Genomic DNA, 18,694 nt, shown 5'->3' on the forward strand with positions numbered 1-18,694 from the left:
GCGAACCTGGAACAGCTGTCAGCGGCCCACATTGCCGGAGTCATGAATGTCAAGGCGGACTTTCTCAGTCCCCATATCTTGGATCCCGGAGAGTGGCAGTTATCGGCTCAGGCGTTCTTGGACATCACGAAGCGCTGGGGCCAGCCGAGCCTAGATCTGATGGCGTCATCGGCCAATTGCCAAGTGCCGCGCTTTTTCAGCAGAGGACGGGACCCTCGATCTCTGGGAGTAGATGCTCTTCTCCAACAGTGGCCGACACAGGAGCTTCTCTATGTGTTCCCGCCCTGGCCCATGTTGGGCAGGGTACTAGACCGGGTGGCAAAGCATCCGGGCCGGATAATCCTGGTGGTATGCGGACTTGATCAGGCTCTCAGTGGACGACCCTCTGCGGCTGCCAGTGGAGCAGGGCCTGTTGCATCAGGGTCCCGTGGTGATGGAGGATCCCTCCCCCTTTGGTCTTACGGCCTGGCTATTGAGCGGCAGCGTCTGAGGAAGAAGGGCTTCTCAGACAAGGTCATCGCCACTATGCTGAGCGCGAGGAAGCGCTCTACTTCTACTGCTTACGCCAGGGTTTGGCGTACCTTTGCAGCGTGGTGTGAAGCAGGCTCCCTTTCTCCCTTCACTGCTCCAATTTCTTCAGTGTTGGTGTTCCTGCAAGAAGGTCTGGAGAAAGGCCTGTCGCTCAGTTCCCTTAAAGTCCAGGTAGCGGCTCTGGCTTGCTTCAGGGGCCGCCTGAAGGGTGCTTCCCTGGCTTCGCAGCCAGATGTGGTACGTTTTCTCAAGGGAGTTAATCACCTGCGCCCTCCTCTGCACTCAGTGGTGCCTGCGTGGAATCTCAACCTGGTGCTAAGAGCCTTGCAGAAGCCACCTTTTGAACCCTTGTCGAGGGCATCTCTGAAAGACCTGACGTTGAAAGCAGTCTTTTTGGTGGCTATCACTTCAGCCAGAAGAGTTTCCGAGCTCCAGGCACTCTCATGTCGAGAGCCTTTTCTGCAGTTCACTGAGGCAGGAGTGACTATTCGCACAGTTCCTTCCTTCCTGCCCAAGATTGTTTCTCGCTTCCATGTGAATCAGCAGCTCTGTCTCCCTTCCTTTCGTAGGGAGGACTACCCAGAGGAATACTCTGCTCTCAAATATCTGGATGTGGGACGAGTCATCATCAGATACTTGGAAGTGACCAATGATTTCCGGAAATCGGATCATCTGTTTGTCCTGTTTACAGGTCCTCTTAAGGGTCTGCAGGCTGCTAAGCCTACAGTGGCAAGATGGGTCAAGGAAGCCATTGCAGCGGCTTATGTGGCCGCGGGGAAGGTGCCGCCTATTCAACTGAAGGCTCACTCCACTAGAGCTCAGGCGGCCTCGATGGCAGAGGCCGGGTCCGTCTCCTTGGAAGAGATATGCAAGGCGGCAACTTGGGCATCGGCCCATACCTTCTCCAGGCATTACCGCTTGACTGTGGCTGCTCGGGCAGAGGCCCGGTTTGGAGCTTCAGTGTTGCGGTCAGGGATTTCAATGTCCCGCCCTGGGTGAGTACTGCTTCGGTACATCCCACCAGTCTATGGATTGATCAGCATGATGATATGGAAGGTAAAATTATGTATCATACCTGATAATTTTCTTTCCATTAATCATAGCTGATCAATCCATAGCCCCTCCCAGATATCTGTACTGTTTATATTCTGGTTGCGTTTCTGGTTCAAGTTTAGTCTTCAGTTCCTGTTCAGGAGGACTTCGTGTTCAAGTTTTTTCAATTGGATTCTTCAAGAGTTGAGACGAGTTTGTGTTACAGTGAGCTGCTGCATTCCTCTCCCCTCCGTTTTACGGGGCTGGATTGAGACATAAATTTTGCCGGCGCTCCCTCCCGCTTTGTGCGGCTGTAGGGCAGCTTTGTACCCCTCCCGCTTCGGCGGTGTTAGGGTCAGTCAGCTCCTCCCGCGGTTGTGGTTGCAGGATAAGCCAGATCCCCCCGCATCGGCGGGGTGGTGTCCCTCCCCTGCTCCGCGGGGATGAGCTGGACGGATTCCCCTCCCCCACTTGTGTGGGGATGAGCTGGGTTAATTCCCCTCCCCCGTTTCGGCGGTGGTGAGCTGGGCAGAGTGTCCCATTGTGGGTGTAATTCTCTAAGTGCTGAGTCCTGTGGATGGAGCTTGGATATCGACATACTGAGGAGTTTCCGGCAGCACATGACCACATATAGGGAGGCAAAAGGATTGCTCTCTATCTCCACCTGCTGGTAGATGGACACAACCCACCAGTCTATGGATTGATCAGCTATGATTAATGGAAAGAAAATTATCAGGTATGATACATAATTTTACCTTTAATCAAGTCCCGTCTCACATCCCTGAGCAAAGGTGTATAATTTAACAAGAAGAGGTTATCTAGATCTTTTGGTATTATAATTCCCAAATATCTAAAACTATGGTCCGTCATTTTAAAAGGGAATGTGTTTCAGCTGCTCCAGCTCTGCCTCTGTGCTAGTAATTCCCATCATCTCAGATTTATTGTAATTCACTAAAAACCCCGCCACTTTACTGTATAGTTCCAGTTCCCTTATTATAATAGGCAGTGTCAGTAATGGTTGGGATACATAGAAGAGAATGTCGTCTGCAAATGGCAATTTTGTGCTCATGACCCCCCAATTTAACTCCTCTAATGTCTCTGAGAGTCCGTATTCTCAAAGCCAGGGGTTCAATGGAAATAGCAAATAACAGGGGACATAATGGGCAACCTTGTCTCGTTTCTCTTGCTATTGGGAAATACTCTGAGTACCCTCCATTCACTTTTATACGCGCCACTGGGAATGTATACATACCTTTTACCCATTCTAGAAATGCGCCCCCCATTCCCATAGCCCTCATCACTTCCTACAGGTATTCCCACTCCACCCTGTTAAATGCTTTCTCCGCATCCACCGCCAGCAGTGTCAGTGAATCTCACCTCCTCTGTGCCCCCCATGTAATATTCAAAGTGCGGCGAATATTGTCTGCCACATGTCTGTGTGCTATGAACCCTGATTGATCCTCGTGAATTATGTGAGGCAGCACTCTCCCCAAATGATCTGCCATAACTTTGGCTAAAATTTTTACATCGATATTCAGCAGAGATATCGGTCTATATGATCCACACACTGCTGGATCTCTCCCTGGTTTTAAAAGGACCGATATCCCCGCTTCCCTCATACTGGGAGGAACTCCATGGCCCCCAAAATTTGCATTGCCCACCCTAACTAATAATGGTGCCAGTTCCTTCCCAAATACCTTGTAATATTGCCCTGTATATCCATCGAGGCCAGGGGCCTTTCCTGGTTTTAACCCTTTAATGACCCTCAGAACCTCTTTAATTGTAATTTCAGCCTCGAGCTCAGCCTTTTGCAAAAGTGTTTCTTTTTTAATTTCACTCATTCAAAAAGTAGAAAGACCAGGGTACACTCAATGAAATTGCATTGGAATACTTTTAAAATAAATAGGAGGAAATATTTTTCACTCAATGAATAGTTAAGCTCAGGAACTCATTTCCGGAGGATGTGGTAATGGCATTTAGCGTATCTGGGTTTAAAAAGGGTTTGGGCAAGTTCCTGGAGGAAAAGGCCATAGTCTGTTTTTGAGATGGACATGGGGGAAGCCACTGCTTGCCCTGGGATTGGTACCATGAAATGCTCCTACTGATTGGGTTTCTGTCGGGGACTTGTGACCTGGATTGGCCACTGCTGGAAGCAGGATACTGGGCTAGATGGACTATTGGTCTGACCCAGTATGGCTATTCTTATGTTCTTATGAGGCAGTACAAAGAGGAAGGGGGTCGCTTTGGCAGTTGATTTCTTCGGCATCCCTACTAGCAAAGGTATGATATCTAATGTGGGGGGGGGGGGGGGGGATAGGAAATGCATCCCCCCTGGTCCATCCCTGTGCTTACACCAATGGACTGCTGACTATGCCCTGCCTTTAATCGCACAATTAATTGTGATTAAAATTTTTAATAAAAATGCAGCCCTAATATAGACAGATATGGAAAGAAAGATATAGATTGATATTCCATAGCGTCCCACAGATCAGTCCAGAGACGAGTGGTTATGTCCCCCTACCAGCAGGTGGAGATAGAGAGAACTTCAGTCTTACTATATGTGGACCTGTGCAGCCAGCTTAATCTCAGTATTCTCTCTATCTCAGCAGGTGGATAGACATATCCTGTGCAGCTCTCTGGATTGGAAGCTCCTAACCTGTTCCTTCAGGATTAGTTGAGCTAGGAGTTTGTGGCCAGGTTGGGCCAGTAAGGGGTACACCTGGTGGTGCCAGGTCCCTCTCTTACCCCTTCCCTGTCTCCATGCTTTGGTGGCATTCCTTGGGCTCTGCGTTTCTGATTCTCCCTGACACTTCTGCCTCTTCAAAAAAAAAAAAAACGCACAGAACGGAAAGAAGTAGCAGAGATTTAGTAAGGACATTTCGCTCCGTGCTGGACACAGAAACGGTTGGTAATTTTTCTGCCTTTGGGCGCTGTTTTCTGCTTTCATATGAGGTGAGTGTCATTTCCTTCTTTTATCGTTGGGAGTTGTTCATTTAGCCCTGAGCACGGAGATGTTTTGTTTTGCTGGTTGGGAGCTAGCAGGGACACGTTATTTCAGTGCGCCATTATTCTTGGCATATTTCAGTGCTCCGTTGTGCTTGACAGTCCGCGCTGTAGTTTTGGCGGGCTCTCACCGTCGCTGACGCCATCTTGTGCTGGGGCTTACTGCGTGGTGCTCTGCCTTCAGGTACTTTTACGTTTCGCCAGGCAGGCTGGCCTTCGGTTTCCCTGGAAGCACAGTCAGAGTCCTAGCGGAGATTCTGAGGCCGTCGAGCCTTGCTCCAGCTGCGGCCTTCAGGCCTTGCTGAGGCTGTCGCTTTCTCCATCTCAGAACATCGAGTCTTGATCCACTTGAGACCATCTGGCATTGGGCTGGCTCTGGTTCTTGGCATTTTACAGCAGTCTGGTATTGCTCTGGCTGCGGCAGTTGAGCTCGTCTCTGCTGACGGCAGTAGAGCCTTACTCCAGCTGTGACCATCCAGTTTTTCAGTCTTTCAGCTTCAAGCCTTGCTGCTCTTGAGGCTGTTCGGATTTCGCCGGGCTCTGGTTGTTGAGCCTTGCTCTATCTGTGTCTGTCAGGCCTTGGGTCTCTGGGCATGGTGCCATACTTTGTTTCTGTATGTCATGCCTTGTTCCATTCCAGGCTGGCGGTCCTTACTTCGTCTTGGGACGTCCAGAATCGCCTTGGATGGGGCTGTCGAGCCTTGCTCGTTTCTGTTTCTGATGGGCAGACCTTGTTCTGCGGTTGGATGTCAAGCTTCGGGGTTTCTGCAGGCGTTTGTTTCTACTCCGCGGGATGACAGTAGGCCTCTGATTCTGAGTGGCGGGGCTAGTATGCTGTCTGCTGGTGTTGGTTCCTGCTACGGTGATGCTGACACGTCTCTGAATATGTGGGGCAAGGGCAGCCATAGGGGGCGGCTCTTCCTATCTCTGAGTAGTGAATTGGACCATTTCATGGGTTTCGGACTTCTTTTTGGTTCAGCCAAGCTACTTTTCCTTAGCTCCTCTCGAGACTTCTCAGATTTTGGCTAACGGGCTGGTCTGGGGCCCCGCAGTATGTTTGCTGCTGTGTTTGACTGCTTCTCTTTGTTGGGCATGGTTGCCTTCATCTTGCATGTAGAGTCTGGCCTGTCCGGCAAGTAGATTTTTACTCTGTCTCCGGAGGCGGCTATTTTTCTATTTCTGGAAGGCAATCTTTTACGGGTCCGGGATAGCTCGTTCAGCTATTTTGGATATACCTGACCTTCATGTCAGCGGGTTGCAATTGGTCTGCTGCTGGGTATCCAGTTTTTTCTGTTTCTGGGTCTTTGCCCTTCCGGGCTTTGGACGTGTTCAGTCTCTGTTGCTTTAGCTGGCTTGTCTCTGTCGTCCGCCTGACTTCATGGTTGCCTGTCGGACATGTTCCTCCGTCAAGCTTTGCTCTTCTCTGGGGGATGAGCCTAGTGTTCTGGTCTGGTTCTCTCCGTTGGACATCTAGGGTGATATTCTGGCTGTGGCTGTTCGGCTCTGACTCCTCGCGGGAGTCGGGCTGTGGTTTCTTTCTTATTTGGCTGTGCCTGCTAGATGGCCTTCATTCTCCCTTTGGGAGCAACCCAGGCATTCTATTGGTCTCTCGAGAGTAGTGTCCTTTCGGTCAGTATGGCTACTCAGCTCAGTCCGCAGTTATTTGCTTTGTAGCAGATCAGCATGGCAATGGACGCTCCTATCGTTCAGACTGGACCGGTCTCAGGGGCTCTTGGGCCATTCCGAGCTCTGCTTTTCATTGTGAGTCATGCTGTCTTCTACGGGATAATGCAGCAACCGTTCTATGTTTTTTTTCCGTTTCGCCGTGATCTGGGGAATGCTTTTCATTTCATCTGGTGATGGTGAGGCCTCTGGGAGTGTTGGATTTGCTCCGTCCTCAGTCTTGGGATTCAGTTCAGGTCTGTTATCGGGCCTTGGTCTATTTTGGAGTTCCCACCCTACTTTGGCGACTGCTTTTGTACATCCCACTCGTCTCTGGATTGATCTGTGGGATGCTATGGAAGGTAAAATTAGTTCTTACCTGATAATTTTCTTTCCATTAGTCCCAACAGATCAATCCAGAGCCCTGCCCTTTGATGGTTTTGGGTCTGTATAATTTTCCTTGTTATGAAGGGGCTGTTTATTCCAGTTATGGTCCATTAGGCTCTGTCCTTTTCTGAAGGACCAACGGGAACTAAACGAAAACTGCAGAGGATGGAGCACTATCATGATTCCAGTTCACCATTTAAATGGTTTCCCTCCCGCTGTAGCGGTAGAGGAAGAGCCTGCAAGGGTTATTTGGAAGCAGGAGTGAAATTTGTTGTTGGATTTGCTTTTCTTCTTCAGCTACTTTGGTATTGACAATACTTATTTTTTATTTTATTTTTTATTACATTTGTACCCTGCGCTTTCCCACTCATGGCAGGCTCAATGCGGCAGGCAATGGAGGGTTAAGTGACTTGCCCAGAGTCACAAGGAGCTGCCTGTGCTGGGAATCGAACTCAGTTCCTCAGTTCCCCAGGACCAAAGTCCACCACCCTAACCACTAGGCCACTCCTCCACTCCACTCACATACTGAGATTAAGCTGGCTGCACAGGTCCACATATAGTAAGACTCTGAAGTTCTCCCGATCTCTACCTGCTGGTAGGGGGACATAACCACTCGTCTCTGGATTGATCTGTTGGGACTAATGGAAAGAAAATTATCAGGTAAGAACTAATTTTACCTTTATCTTAAGTGAGATATAGATTCTATATTGAACACAATTCTGAGAAGTCTCGCCAGTGACTTCCCTCTGCTGGCTATGTCTGTTATGTATGCAGTATAGCATCCTTCTGATTTTGGCCACCACCTTGTCAAATTGTTTTGCCACTGTGTACTGTCATCCTGAGGTTCCTCTCCTGGTGTGTGTTAGCATCTTATCACATAAAGCTCCTTAGGTTTTCTATATACCCCAACATATATCACTCTTTTTGCATTAAATTTTAACTGCCAAACAGACTTTATATGGGAGTGAGGTCTAGATTCTGTACAGGGTTAGACAATGTTAATATAAATCCTGCATTCCAGTTCTCTAATACACTTCACGTTCCCCAGCAATGGAGCCTAGGTTGTTATAACTCACCTGTGATACCCTGGGTGAAGGTTGTGGGGTGGCCCTGTGAATAACATTACCAGACAGGTATATAAATGTGAAGTAGTTTATTTAGCTGAGCTGTGAGACCTGTTATTTCACAGGTCAGGAACATTGGGTGTAAAAGTCTCTGGTTCAGTAACCGATCTTCAGCATACCTCTGGCTGGCAGGCTAAACACTCTATGGCTGATGGGGCTGCCATGCCCCTAACACAGCCTGTAAGTTGTCAGACACAGGTCTGGCTACAAGCAGTAAAACTGATTTACCAGGTCACAATTAGTATGAAGGAAGTGCAGCAGCATCTGCTGGGCTTCTGATCTTCCTTATTGGGGCCTCCTTAACCTCAGTCAGGCCTTGTCTTATATACTTCCTGGTTCCAACTCCACCCCTCCTTCCTGCTCATTTCTTCTTGGGGCGGAACTAGGACTCTTAAGGTGGCTTAGGCTGTCTATGGAACTATTCTTAAGGGTGAGGGGCAGAGTTCTATAAACCCCCTCACATCACTGTACAAGTTATATTCAAGTTGTGGTGTCATTTTGTGAAATAATAAAAAACCTGCAAACATACACTCCGAACTATATAGCACACTTAACATACTGTGATAGCTCTGTCTCTGTTCTTTGCTTTTATCCACACATAACTTAATTTAACCCTCCTCATCACAGCCCTCCTCATCCCTGGCTAGTGCCTCACTGACTCGTCCCTTAGGACAACTTTGATAACTGCTTAATATCTATGGCAGGTTTTAATAAGTGCTTGCGGACTTTGTTATATAGGCATGGTTTTAAGATGAAAAAAATAAAGTTGTGTTGCTTTTTAAATAGTTAATTGGCAAATCCTTGTAATGCTGTACTCTTGAATAGTAGCCCCTGAAAGATATATAAAACAGTATCTGTCCTTTAGGATGCTCATGATGGGGAAGTCAATGCTGTACGATTCAGTCCTGGCTCACGATTACTGGCCACAGGAGGAATGGATCGGAAGGTGAAACTCTGGGAAGTGATTGGAGGTATAGTACAGTCTTCTATTAGTGGTGCACTCTGCATTTTCTTTTTGTGGATATTTCAGCTGTATATGGTATTTGAAAAACTGAGTCACTGGATGCCATCAACAACTGGAGGCTATGGAGATTGAATTCTTCTTTGATCCTCTTCCAGCAGAAACCAGAGAAATGGTGTGTTCAGGATTTAATGGCCCTAACATAATCACACCATGACATGCATGGACCAATTCAGACTAAATATTCAATTTAAAAAAAAATCCGACCAACAAAAATAGCAATAAACAAAAATAAGTGGGTTTCATGAAGAGATGGACTGTTGAAGATTTCATAACATAATGGCTGTGAATAATTTAAGAAAGCCCTTGCATAACACAGGGTTGAGAATGTGGGGACTAAGCACATAATATCAAATTGAAAATGGAGTTGGTAATGAGTGAGAGGAATAATTTACCTTTGGAAAATTTAGCACTCTAGAAAAATTTTCCAATCTTATAACAATCTCTCACTCACGATCCTAATTCACAGTCCAGAATTATTATGCATACTTTTTTATATACTGAGAGTAATTGACATAAGGCTTAGAGGTTGTTATAAAAAGGTAGGCTGTTTTACTGTTGGCAGCAGGCAATAATAGATGTAACCAGAGACAATGAATTATGCTAGCTCAGAATGATGGTGATGGATACCTAGCACCCCCAGGCATTCATAGACACTAAGGAGATAACAGATCAGACCTGATAGATGATATCACTCACTACATTAGGTCAGGAGGCTGCAGGTGGAACTGATGATGATTGGATCAGGAACACAGACCCTGATGATGATAAATCAGGACTCAGGAGCACAGGTAGCAGGTGGACTCCCCAGCAGGGAATGCTGTACAGGCTGTTACCGGGGTTCTGACAGATAACAGCTTTCGTGCCAGTTACTGATAACACCTTCAATGGTGGTGTCTTTATACCTTTCTCCCCAAGTCTTGGGTCCAGGTGTCATGGACCATGATGACGTGAAGCCCCTGCAATGACATCCATGCTGATAACAATATATCAACAAAAAGTTGTTAGTCCCAGTTGTTTTGCTTTTAGCAGACTGGATGCCTCCTCCTGTACCTTGAGGCCTTTACATAGTACCAAGCCCCACTTCATTAGGTCTGCAAATAGTCAAGTCTGTAAAAGTCAGGTTCATATTGCAGGCTAGTGCCTAATTATAGTGCCTTATGCAGTGTTTTAGCCCTACAGGAAAACTTTTTTTTCTCTCTCTCATGCACCAGGATCCAAAGGGGTTCCTCTGAGCGCCATATGAATGTTGGGGAAAACTGAAAAGGCTGAACTCTTAAGATGTCTGTTAATCACTCTTTAGTAGCAGATAGAGTAGGCCTCTGAGAGAGAAGCCTCTCCTAAGCAGCTCAGGATAGGTCTGTCTTGTTTTGGTAGCAAGGTTTCTATATAGCAGTCATTATTGTTCATTTCTTGTCATCAAGCAGATGAAGCCATTACGTATGGGTTGTGTCCATCAACCAGCAGGGGGAGATAGAGAGCACTCAATTTTTCACAGTGCCTCATGGCCAGCTAGCTCCACTGCCTCTTCAGTATTCTCTATCTCCCCAAGCAGGGTGGCTGCAGCTTCTTCGAGCTCCATCAAAAATCTGCCTGGGGTTGCTCCTGGCTTGCCAGTTGTTAGCCAGGGTGTTAGAGGCTATAGCAGCTTCACTTTGAAGGCACATAGGTCAGCCCTTTCCCTGCCTTACCCATGCCCCCGTGGATGTGGACATATTAGCTTGTTTTTCCCTGTCCTTTCCCACTCAGTGGATGCAGGCACATTGGTTCACCTTTCCCTGCCTTTCCCACTTATCTGAGCCTCCGGAGTGTTTTTATTTACCTCTTTTGCTTCTGCTTTCCTCACAGCGTTAAAATAAATAATTAATTAATTAAAGTCGCGTCGTGCTTTAGCGCAGCGATCTTGGAAAAGAGGTTTTTTTCCTTGAGATTCTTCTGCAGGACCGGAGCTGTGATACTCGGTCTAGTGAGGTAAGAGTGTTTTCTGACTCCTCCGGGGTGGGCCCGCGATCGGGACGTTTTTGGCGCGAACCGCCATTTTTGAATTTTACCGCCGTTTTCGGCGATGGCTGCGGAGACTGTAAAGTGCTGTTCTAAATGTGGCAAGCGCAAATCAGCAGCAGGGCTCTGTAATTCGTGCTGTACAGACGGTAGAGCTGGCCCGAGCATGGCGAGCGGCGAGCTTTCGCGCTCTGAGCTGGCAGCGGACGCCATTTTGGATTTTCCACATGGCACGGCCTCCATTGTGACGGAGAGCCCTGAATCCGAGGGGCGGGGGGGGGTCCTCTGAGTGAGGCTAATAATAGAGCTGATAGCCCTGGGCAGGATCCGGGCGGTCAGGGAGCGGTTTTCTCCTCTGATTTTGTTTTAATGCTGCACAGGGCGTACATGCTTAAAAGAGCTCTTCCACAGGGTTCTTTGGACCCTCTGCCTGCCCCCCCCCCCGGTGGATCCTGGCCTTTTGGAGTTGGCTTTGCCTGTTTCTTATCCTCCTGATATACGCAGAAGGGCTAATTCCCCTTCTGAGTGTGGCGGTGTTTCTGGCTCTTCTGGCCTTTCAAGTGACCCTGGAAGGATTCGCTGTCCGAGTGATGTCGGACAACATGACAGCAGTGGCCTACATAAATCGACAAGGCGGCACTCAGTGCAGAGCTCTAGCCGCGCAGGCCGAACAAATTTGCCACTGGGCCGAGCTGAATCTACAGTCCCTGTCAGCAGCTCACATTGTAGGTCAGAGCAACGTGCAAGCCGACTATCTAAGCAGGCATCAGATATGTGCCAAATGGGGCAAGCCAGTGATGGATCTTATGGCGACCAGTTCCAATGCCAAAGTCCAGTGCTTCTTCAGCAGACGGAGGGATCCTCGCTCTGCAGGGTTGGATGCCTTGGCTCAACCCTGGCCCCTGGGCTTGCTGTATGTCTTCCCTCCGTGGCCCTTGATAGGGCGAGTGCTCCTGCGGATTCGGCTGCATCCAGGAGAAGTGCTCATCGCCCCGGATTGGCCCAGGAGGCCTTGGTATGCGGACCTCCGACAGATGCTGTTGGAGGCTCCCTTTCTGTTACCTCTGGTTCCGCACCTGTTGTCACAGGGTCCGGTGGCCATGGAGGACGCCTGCCGCTTTGGTCTTATGGCACGGCGATTGAGAGGGCACAATTGAGAGATAAAGGCTACTCAAATAAGGTAATTTCCACTCTCCTGCAGGCCCGTAAGCGGTCCACTTCCATGGCTTATGCCAGGATTTGGCGCCAGTTTGAAGTCTGGTGTGTTACAAGAGCGCTTTCTCCGTTGCGGGCTCCTGTCTCGCCGATTCTGGACTTTTTGCAGGATGGTGTACACAAAGGCTTGGCCTATAATTCCCTGCGGGTGCAAGTGGCAGCATTGGCCTCCCTGTGTGGCAAGGTTGAAGGCGTGTCTTTAGCTGCTCATCCAGATGTGGCACGGTTTCTTAGAGGGGTGCTTCGGCTCCGTCCTCCCATGCGGGCACCTTGTCCAGCTTGGAACCTGGGGTTAGTATTGAAGGCCCTTCAGGGAGCTCCCTTTGAACCGCTTCGGCGTGCTTCAGAGAAAGATTTGACACTGAAGGCCGTCTTTTTAGTGGCCATTACCTCGGTGAGACAGGTGTCAGAGCTCCAGGCGCTGTCCTGTAGAGACCCTTTTCTGCAATTCTCAGAGTCAGGGGTCACGGTTCGGACCGTGCCTTCCTTCATGCCTAAGGTGGTTTCAGCGTTTCACCTAAACCAGCCTGTTTTTCTTCCCTCCTTTGTTGAGGAGGAGTTTCCAGATTCATTTGGGCAGTTGCACCTTTTGGATGTGCGCAGGACTCTGTTGCAGTATCTCTGAATTGCAAATTCTTTCAGGACCTCTGATTGTGCTGTTTGCAGGTCCTCGCAGAGGGTCTTCGGCGTCTAAAGCCACTATTGCCCGTTGGCTCAAAGAAACTATCTTTTCAGCATATCTGCTGTCTGGCCGGGCTCCGCTTGAAGCCTTTAAGGCACATTCCACAAGAGCGATTTCCTCTTCCTGGGCGGAAACTGGAGCACTATCTCTTCATGAGATTTGCAGTGTTGCAACATGGGCTTCTAAGCTCTCTTTCGCCCGACATTACAGGCTGGATGTGGCTGCCAGCGTTTTGGAGCACAGGTGCTAGCGCGTGGTGTGGCTTGTTCCCACCCTATTTAGGGATTGCTTTGTTACATCCCATACATAATGGCTTCATCTGCTTGATGACAAGGAAGGGAAAATTAGGTTCTTACCATGATAATTTTCTTTCCTTTAGTCATAGCAGATGAACCATGAGCCCTCCCTGTATGATTGTCTGTATTGCAGTGATTCTGATTTTAGGTGCTGTTCTTGTTTCCTGAAGTTATATTCCTTCCTTGGGGAGTCGGAAAACAGTCTTCAGGATTCTTGTTACAGTTATAGGAGGATGAGTTCATTCCCTCCAGTTCATGTTTTGGGAGGATGAGTTTATTCCCTCCAGGAGGATGCAAGTATTCCCTCCGTTTATACAAAGTGGAGGACGAGTTTATTCCCTCCAGGAGGATGAGTTCATTCCCTCCTTTTTTGGAGTTTATGCCCTTGTTAAGGGGCCATCGTTCACTGTGAGGAAAGTTCATGTTATTCCCATTGCGGTTTGCCATACTGCTTTGGAAGCTTCAAATACTGAAGAGGCAGTGGAGCTAGCTGGCCATGAGGCACTGTGAAAAATTGAGTGCTCTCTATCTCCCCCTGCTGGTTGATGGACACAACCCATACGTAATGGCTTCATCTGCTATGTCTAAAGGAAAGAAAATTATCATGGTAAGAACCTAATTTTTCCTTATTGTGCATGGCATGTTTTTCCTGTTTGTTTTTTTTCCACAGCTAACAGAATATGTTCCATAAAAGCTAAAAATAGGAAAACTTGTGGTTACAAGGCAGTTGTAAACTTGGCTTCTAGAAAGCACAGGTTCCTTATTTCACTAACACAGATGCACATAAAGGGCCCAATATTTAGCCCGTGGTGATAAGCGGCTAGGAAGTCCTTTCCAGCCATGGACATTGAATATCTAGGCGTTAACTGAGTTTATCTTGTTGGGCAGAGACTGGATGGATCGTACAGGTCTTTAACTGCCATCATTTACTATGTTACTGCCGACCCAGAAGTTGACCAGGTACTAGCTGATTTTCAGATCGGTGCCTAGTTAACTTGCTGCATGACGTTAGGACAACTGTTTTGCTGTTTTAACTTTCTGCAGTTACTTAGCTGGTTAGTGGACTGAAAATCGCCTATAACCAGCTAAGTTTTATGCTCTGCCCTAACTCCGCCTACAAACTAATCGGTTTCAGCATAGACAGAGGGAAAATTCAGCGGCACTATGTGGTTAAATGCCTCTGAATATCCCCAGATAGCTCCACACAAACAATTTTTAAACAGCCAGGAGCTGCTTCTGGCCATTTTAAATTGCTTTGAATATCGACCCCAAAAAGTATACTGCCATCTGATAAAGGTCTGGTTCTGCTGCCGGAATGCTATGAGGCTGATGCAAAAAGCTACTGTGGGCAAAGATGTGTGGTTTACAAGAGCTCAATGCACCCATTAATGGGTGCACGATGCAGAAAGGGGTTCAGTGATGAAATGAACTTGTGATGTTCATGCACAGCATATTAAAATATATGATGTAAGCCTATTGGCTGTTTTGTGGCAATGCAGAGCAGTACACAGGACACTTTAACACAAGCACAATATGAGAAATTTTTACTGCCACATCTGAGGTGGTGTAGAAGAGATAGTCTACTGGAGTAGCTAACAGCTCCAGATGCAAACCACTCAGACCCTGTCCTAGACACACATTAAATGCCCTAGTAGTCTAGCAGACCCTGACTGTATGCTCCTGCCCCCAAATTAAAAAAAAAAAATCCATGGTAGTCTAGCAGCCCACCTCCCCCATGCTCACAACATTTAAAAACGAAAAATCTGGTAGTCTAGTATACCCTCTTCCTCAAACCCTGTGGACTTTTGTCACCCACCTCAAAAAAAATATAAAGACAGGCACGGTACCTCATATTATTGGACTAGCCCATGTTGGAGGGTGCAGAATGTTGCATTTCTAACCCAGGCTGGTGGCAGTATGTAGGTGCTGAAAGCAGTGCCAGTGGATGGGGGAGAAGATGTCAAACCTGCAGCATCTCCAGTTAGTGCTGGTGATCAGTGAGGATAGTAAGAAATTAGAATGAGGGTCCGTTGTTAAAGATTTCAAATAATTTTGACTCCCTGACTCTGCTCTCCTTGGAAAGCATGGACTTGATATCTAGGTTAAATGTTTGTTGACTACACCAGTTTGAAAATCACTGCTATAAGAGGTATTTAATATATCCATAGCATCCCTCCAGACCAGCACAGATTGGGTATGCACTCTGACCAGCAGGTGGAAACTGAGAACCTCGAATTTCTGAGTTTGGCTGTGCAGTCCTTGAGAGAGCCAGTGGTTCTCAGTCTCCAGCAGGTGGTGGACATGAAAGCCTTTGCAGTCCTGGTCAGGTACTTGGGTGGCCAAACTAGAGAAATACACTTCAAGAAATAATTAATAAAGTTTACAGGCTTAAAACCCTCTGTTTTGTCACTCCTGTCCACTGCACACATTGTAGAGACGAAAAATAGTTGGACTTTTTAAACAGAGACAAATAGGATCCAGGGGAACAGCCTGGGATGCTGCACTTTCGACCTCCTTGTAGACAGGTTGGTTTGGGTGGATTTGATTGTGTCTTCCTTCACCGCCCAGGTTCCTCGCTCTTCATTCAGAGGAAGGATGGCAAGGTGGAGGCCATAAATGCCCTCAGGAGTGGTCCCCATTGAATCTGCTCTGTGGCCTCTGGATGCAGGATCCTTCAGAGAATAGCGCATCACCAGGGCTCAGTGGTGCTGGTGGCTCTGGATTGATTTTGTTGGCGCTGATACTGTGACATGGTGCGTCTGGTGATAGACCATCCCTTCAGGCTGCCAGTAGTGAAAGTTACTGGTTCAGAGACTGGTCTTGATGCCAGACCATCTCCATTTTGATTTACGGCTGGCTGTTGAAAAGGCGTGTTTATGTTTGAACAAGGTGATTAGCACTCTCCTTCATTCTAGGAAGTGTTCTACCTCTTAGGCTTATGTCTGGTTCTGGCGTATTTTTGAAGGTTAATGTTAGGAACATTTAATTAGTCTCCTTAAGTCGTTGGTTCTTCAAATTTTGGACGTTCTGCAAGATGGTTTGAGTAAGGGACTTGCTCTATTCCCTCTCAAGAGCAGGTGTTAGCCTTTGTCTGCTTTCAGGGTCTAGTGAAGGACAAGTCTTTTGCAATCTCATTGCAATGTGGTCTGCTTTCTCGGAGGGGGGGGGGGGGAGGAAACCTGTTTCAGCCTACTTGGGCCCTTTCTGCTTTCTTGGGATCTTAATCAAATTCCTACAGCTCTGGTGTCTCCCCTCTTTGAGCCCTTGGCAGACAGTTCCCTGAAAGATCTCGCCTTGAAGATGGTGTGTTTGGTGGCTATTGCTTCCGTGTTGCACATTTTGGAGTTACAGGCAGCATCTTGTTGGGAGCCATTTCTGTTCTTTTCCTAAAGAGAAGGTGGTGTTGCGAGCGGTTCCTTCCTTTCTTCACAAGGTGGTGTTTGCGCTTGATCAGCTAGTGGTCTTGCCTATTTTGGGAGAGGCCAAAGGCTTGGATGGCCAGCATCGTTTGTACCACCTGAATGTCTATTGGGTGTTGTGTGTGTACATTCGTTGGACTCAGTTTTGTCAGCCAGATTGTTCATCCTAGTGGGTGGTCACAGGAAAGAAGAGGATGTTGCCTTTGAAGTGCGAGTTTTGGAAACAAGTCTTAGTGGGACCCTCCCTTAATTGTCACTGCATTGGTTCTTCACATCTGTACTGGTCTGGAGAGATGCTATGGAAGGAGAAATTAGATCTTACTGCTAATGTACTTTGAGATACAGATTCCATAATTGAACATACAACTCTGTGAGGCCTCACCAGTGACTTGTAGGGTAGTATCCCCCCTCTTGACCAGCACAGAGCCCACCCATAAGAATAGCCATACTAGGTCAGACCGATGGTCCATCTAGCCCAGTATCCTGTTTCCAGCAATGGCTAATCCATGTCACAAGTACCTGGCAGAATCCCAAATAGACCTAGATCAGTTGTTGCAGTGAGTGCGTTGGTAGCTGTTATGAAGTGTTGGCTTTGCTGCATATCAGATGAAGCAGGGTTCAGATTGAAAAAAAGAAAAGAAAGAAAATGAAGCAGGCTCAGCCTGTTTCCACTTACAGTAGAATTTGTACTTGGCCGCACTTTAGTTTTGATTTATGGTGTGTGCCTGTGGTTCTTGTAGAGCAGCAACGCATTGGAGTCTTGGTTCAGGAATTGGCAAAGCGGCGCCTGAGAGGGAATCCTGGTTTTAGGCAGGGGTCAGAGTTTCTTCTGCTTGGTTGTTTGGTTACTGGCTCTGTGAGGGACTGCACAACAGGCTTATAGCCAAATTCAGAAGTTAGTGGTTCTGCTTGCTGGTCAGAGTGCATAACCCATCCATGATGGTCTGGAGGGGACTAAAGGAAAGTAAATTAGCAGGTAAGATTTAATTTCTTCTTTACTTTTACTTACCTGATATCTTTATTCACCCATCTTGACAATCCTAGTTTAACGCCCTCTTCAGTAGGTTTGCCAGTCTGCTGCATAAAACACTTATTCCCTTCTTCAGAAAGAGGATTCCATTTTTGCTCAACAGCTTTTGGAGAATAATCCTATGATCCAGGAAACCTCTTGACACCATCTGTGCAGCCATGCATTCTTCTCCATCATGTGAGCCTCTCTGCTTCGGTCTTTACAGGACCTGCATACCTGTCTGCTTCACACTGTCCCCCAGAACCATAAAGTCACTTTTGATACGTTCAGTGGGACACCTAATAGAATCATCTGTGCAACATGTATGAGCAGCCTTGGATGATAGTAGGCTTGATGAATCCTAGGAAACTCTCCTTGGTACCAGGCAAACGGCATAGCTCCTAGGACATCATGGCTGGTCAGCAAATAGATGCTTCTGTGCCCATCAGAAATGAATCACCAACCACTATTATCCTTCGCTTCCTAGTAGTTACTGATCCAGCAACTTCGGAATTTTTGAGTTTTGGTTTTCCTGATCCTGGGATGTTCATTTCTTTCAGTTCTAGGCTGGTGTTTTTCTCCCGGGTAATCAGTTGAATTTAGTCTGTCAGAGAGATTTTAGAATTGATTGCAGGAAGGAATTTAGGTTTGCTGATTTTGCAGTGGTTTGGGAGGAGCCTAGGTATTTTCCTAGCCTTTATTTCTCTTCTTGGAGATTCTATAAGAAGAATTAAGGGTTGGAACATTGCTTCCTGTACAGCTGAACTTTCACAGCCACTTTATTTTGTTTATTTAAAAAGTTATGATACCAGGACTGACTAGCCACAGTGGTTCACAACAGCTAGAAATTGAGAAAAAACAAAAGAGAGCCATAATAAAGGACAGTAATCAAATGAAACTCAAAATAAACACTCATCCATATATACCAGGACCATCCAATTTTTAGCATCACTTGAGGTCCATTTATAGGTCATAAACTTTTGTTTAAAAATGAGTCTTTAATAACATTTTTAAATTCTTAAAATTAGGCTCACTCTCATGCCTTTGGGGCCAGGAATAAAAAGAGAAAGTGATGGGTGGATTCATGTTGGGCTTATTTTAGGGACTGAGCTTTCCCTTTAATATCCCCTGTTTTCTTTCATTTTTGCTTTCTTTAGTCTGTTTTGAGGAAAACATTTGGTCTGTTTGTCCATCTTTACAGCTTTTCTCACACAAGGATATATTTCTCAGAACCTATGATCTTTTATCTTAGTATTTCCCCTTATTCTAAAAGAGGAGACAAAAGTTAACTACTGCAACCTTACTTCCAAGG

The 18,694-nt window shown here is 47.0% G+C and overlaps 1 protein-coding gene across 1 annotated transcript in view; it reads left to right on the top strand.

Annotated features, from left to right (window-relative positions):
- ATG16L1 (autophagy related 16 like 1) overlaps positions 1–18,694 on the top strand; it is a 303,900-nt gene that overhangs the window by 166,051 nt on the left and 119,155 nt on the right. Inside the window, 1 exon segment of the mRNA XM_030217204.1 lies at positions 8,605–8,710. Within this exon segment, the coding sequence (XP_030073064.1) occupies positions 8,605–8,710 (106 nt within the window).

This window comes from Microcaecilia unicolor, chromosome 10 (genome assembly GCF_901765095.1).
Source record: "Microcaecilia unicolor chromosome 10, aMicUni1.1, whole genome shotgun sequence".
Taxonomy (NCBI): Eukaryota; Metazoa; Chordata; class Amphibia; order Gymnophiona; family Siphonopidae; genus Microcaecilia; species Microcaecilia unicolor.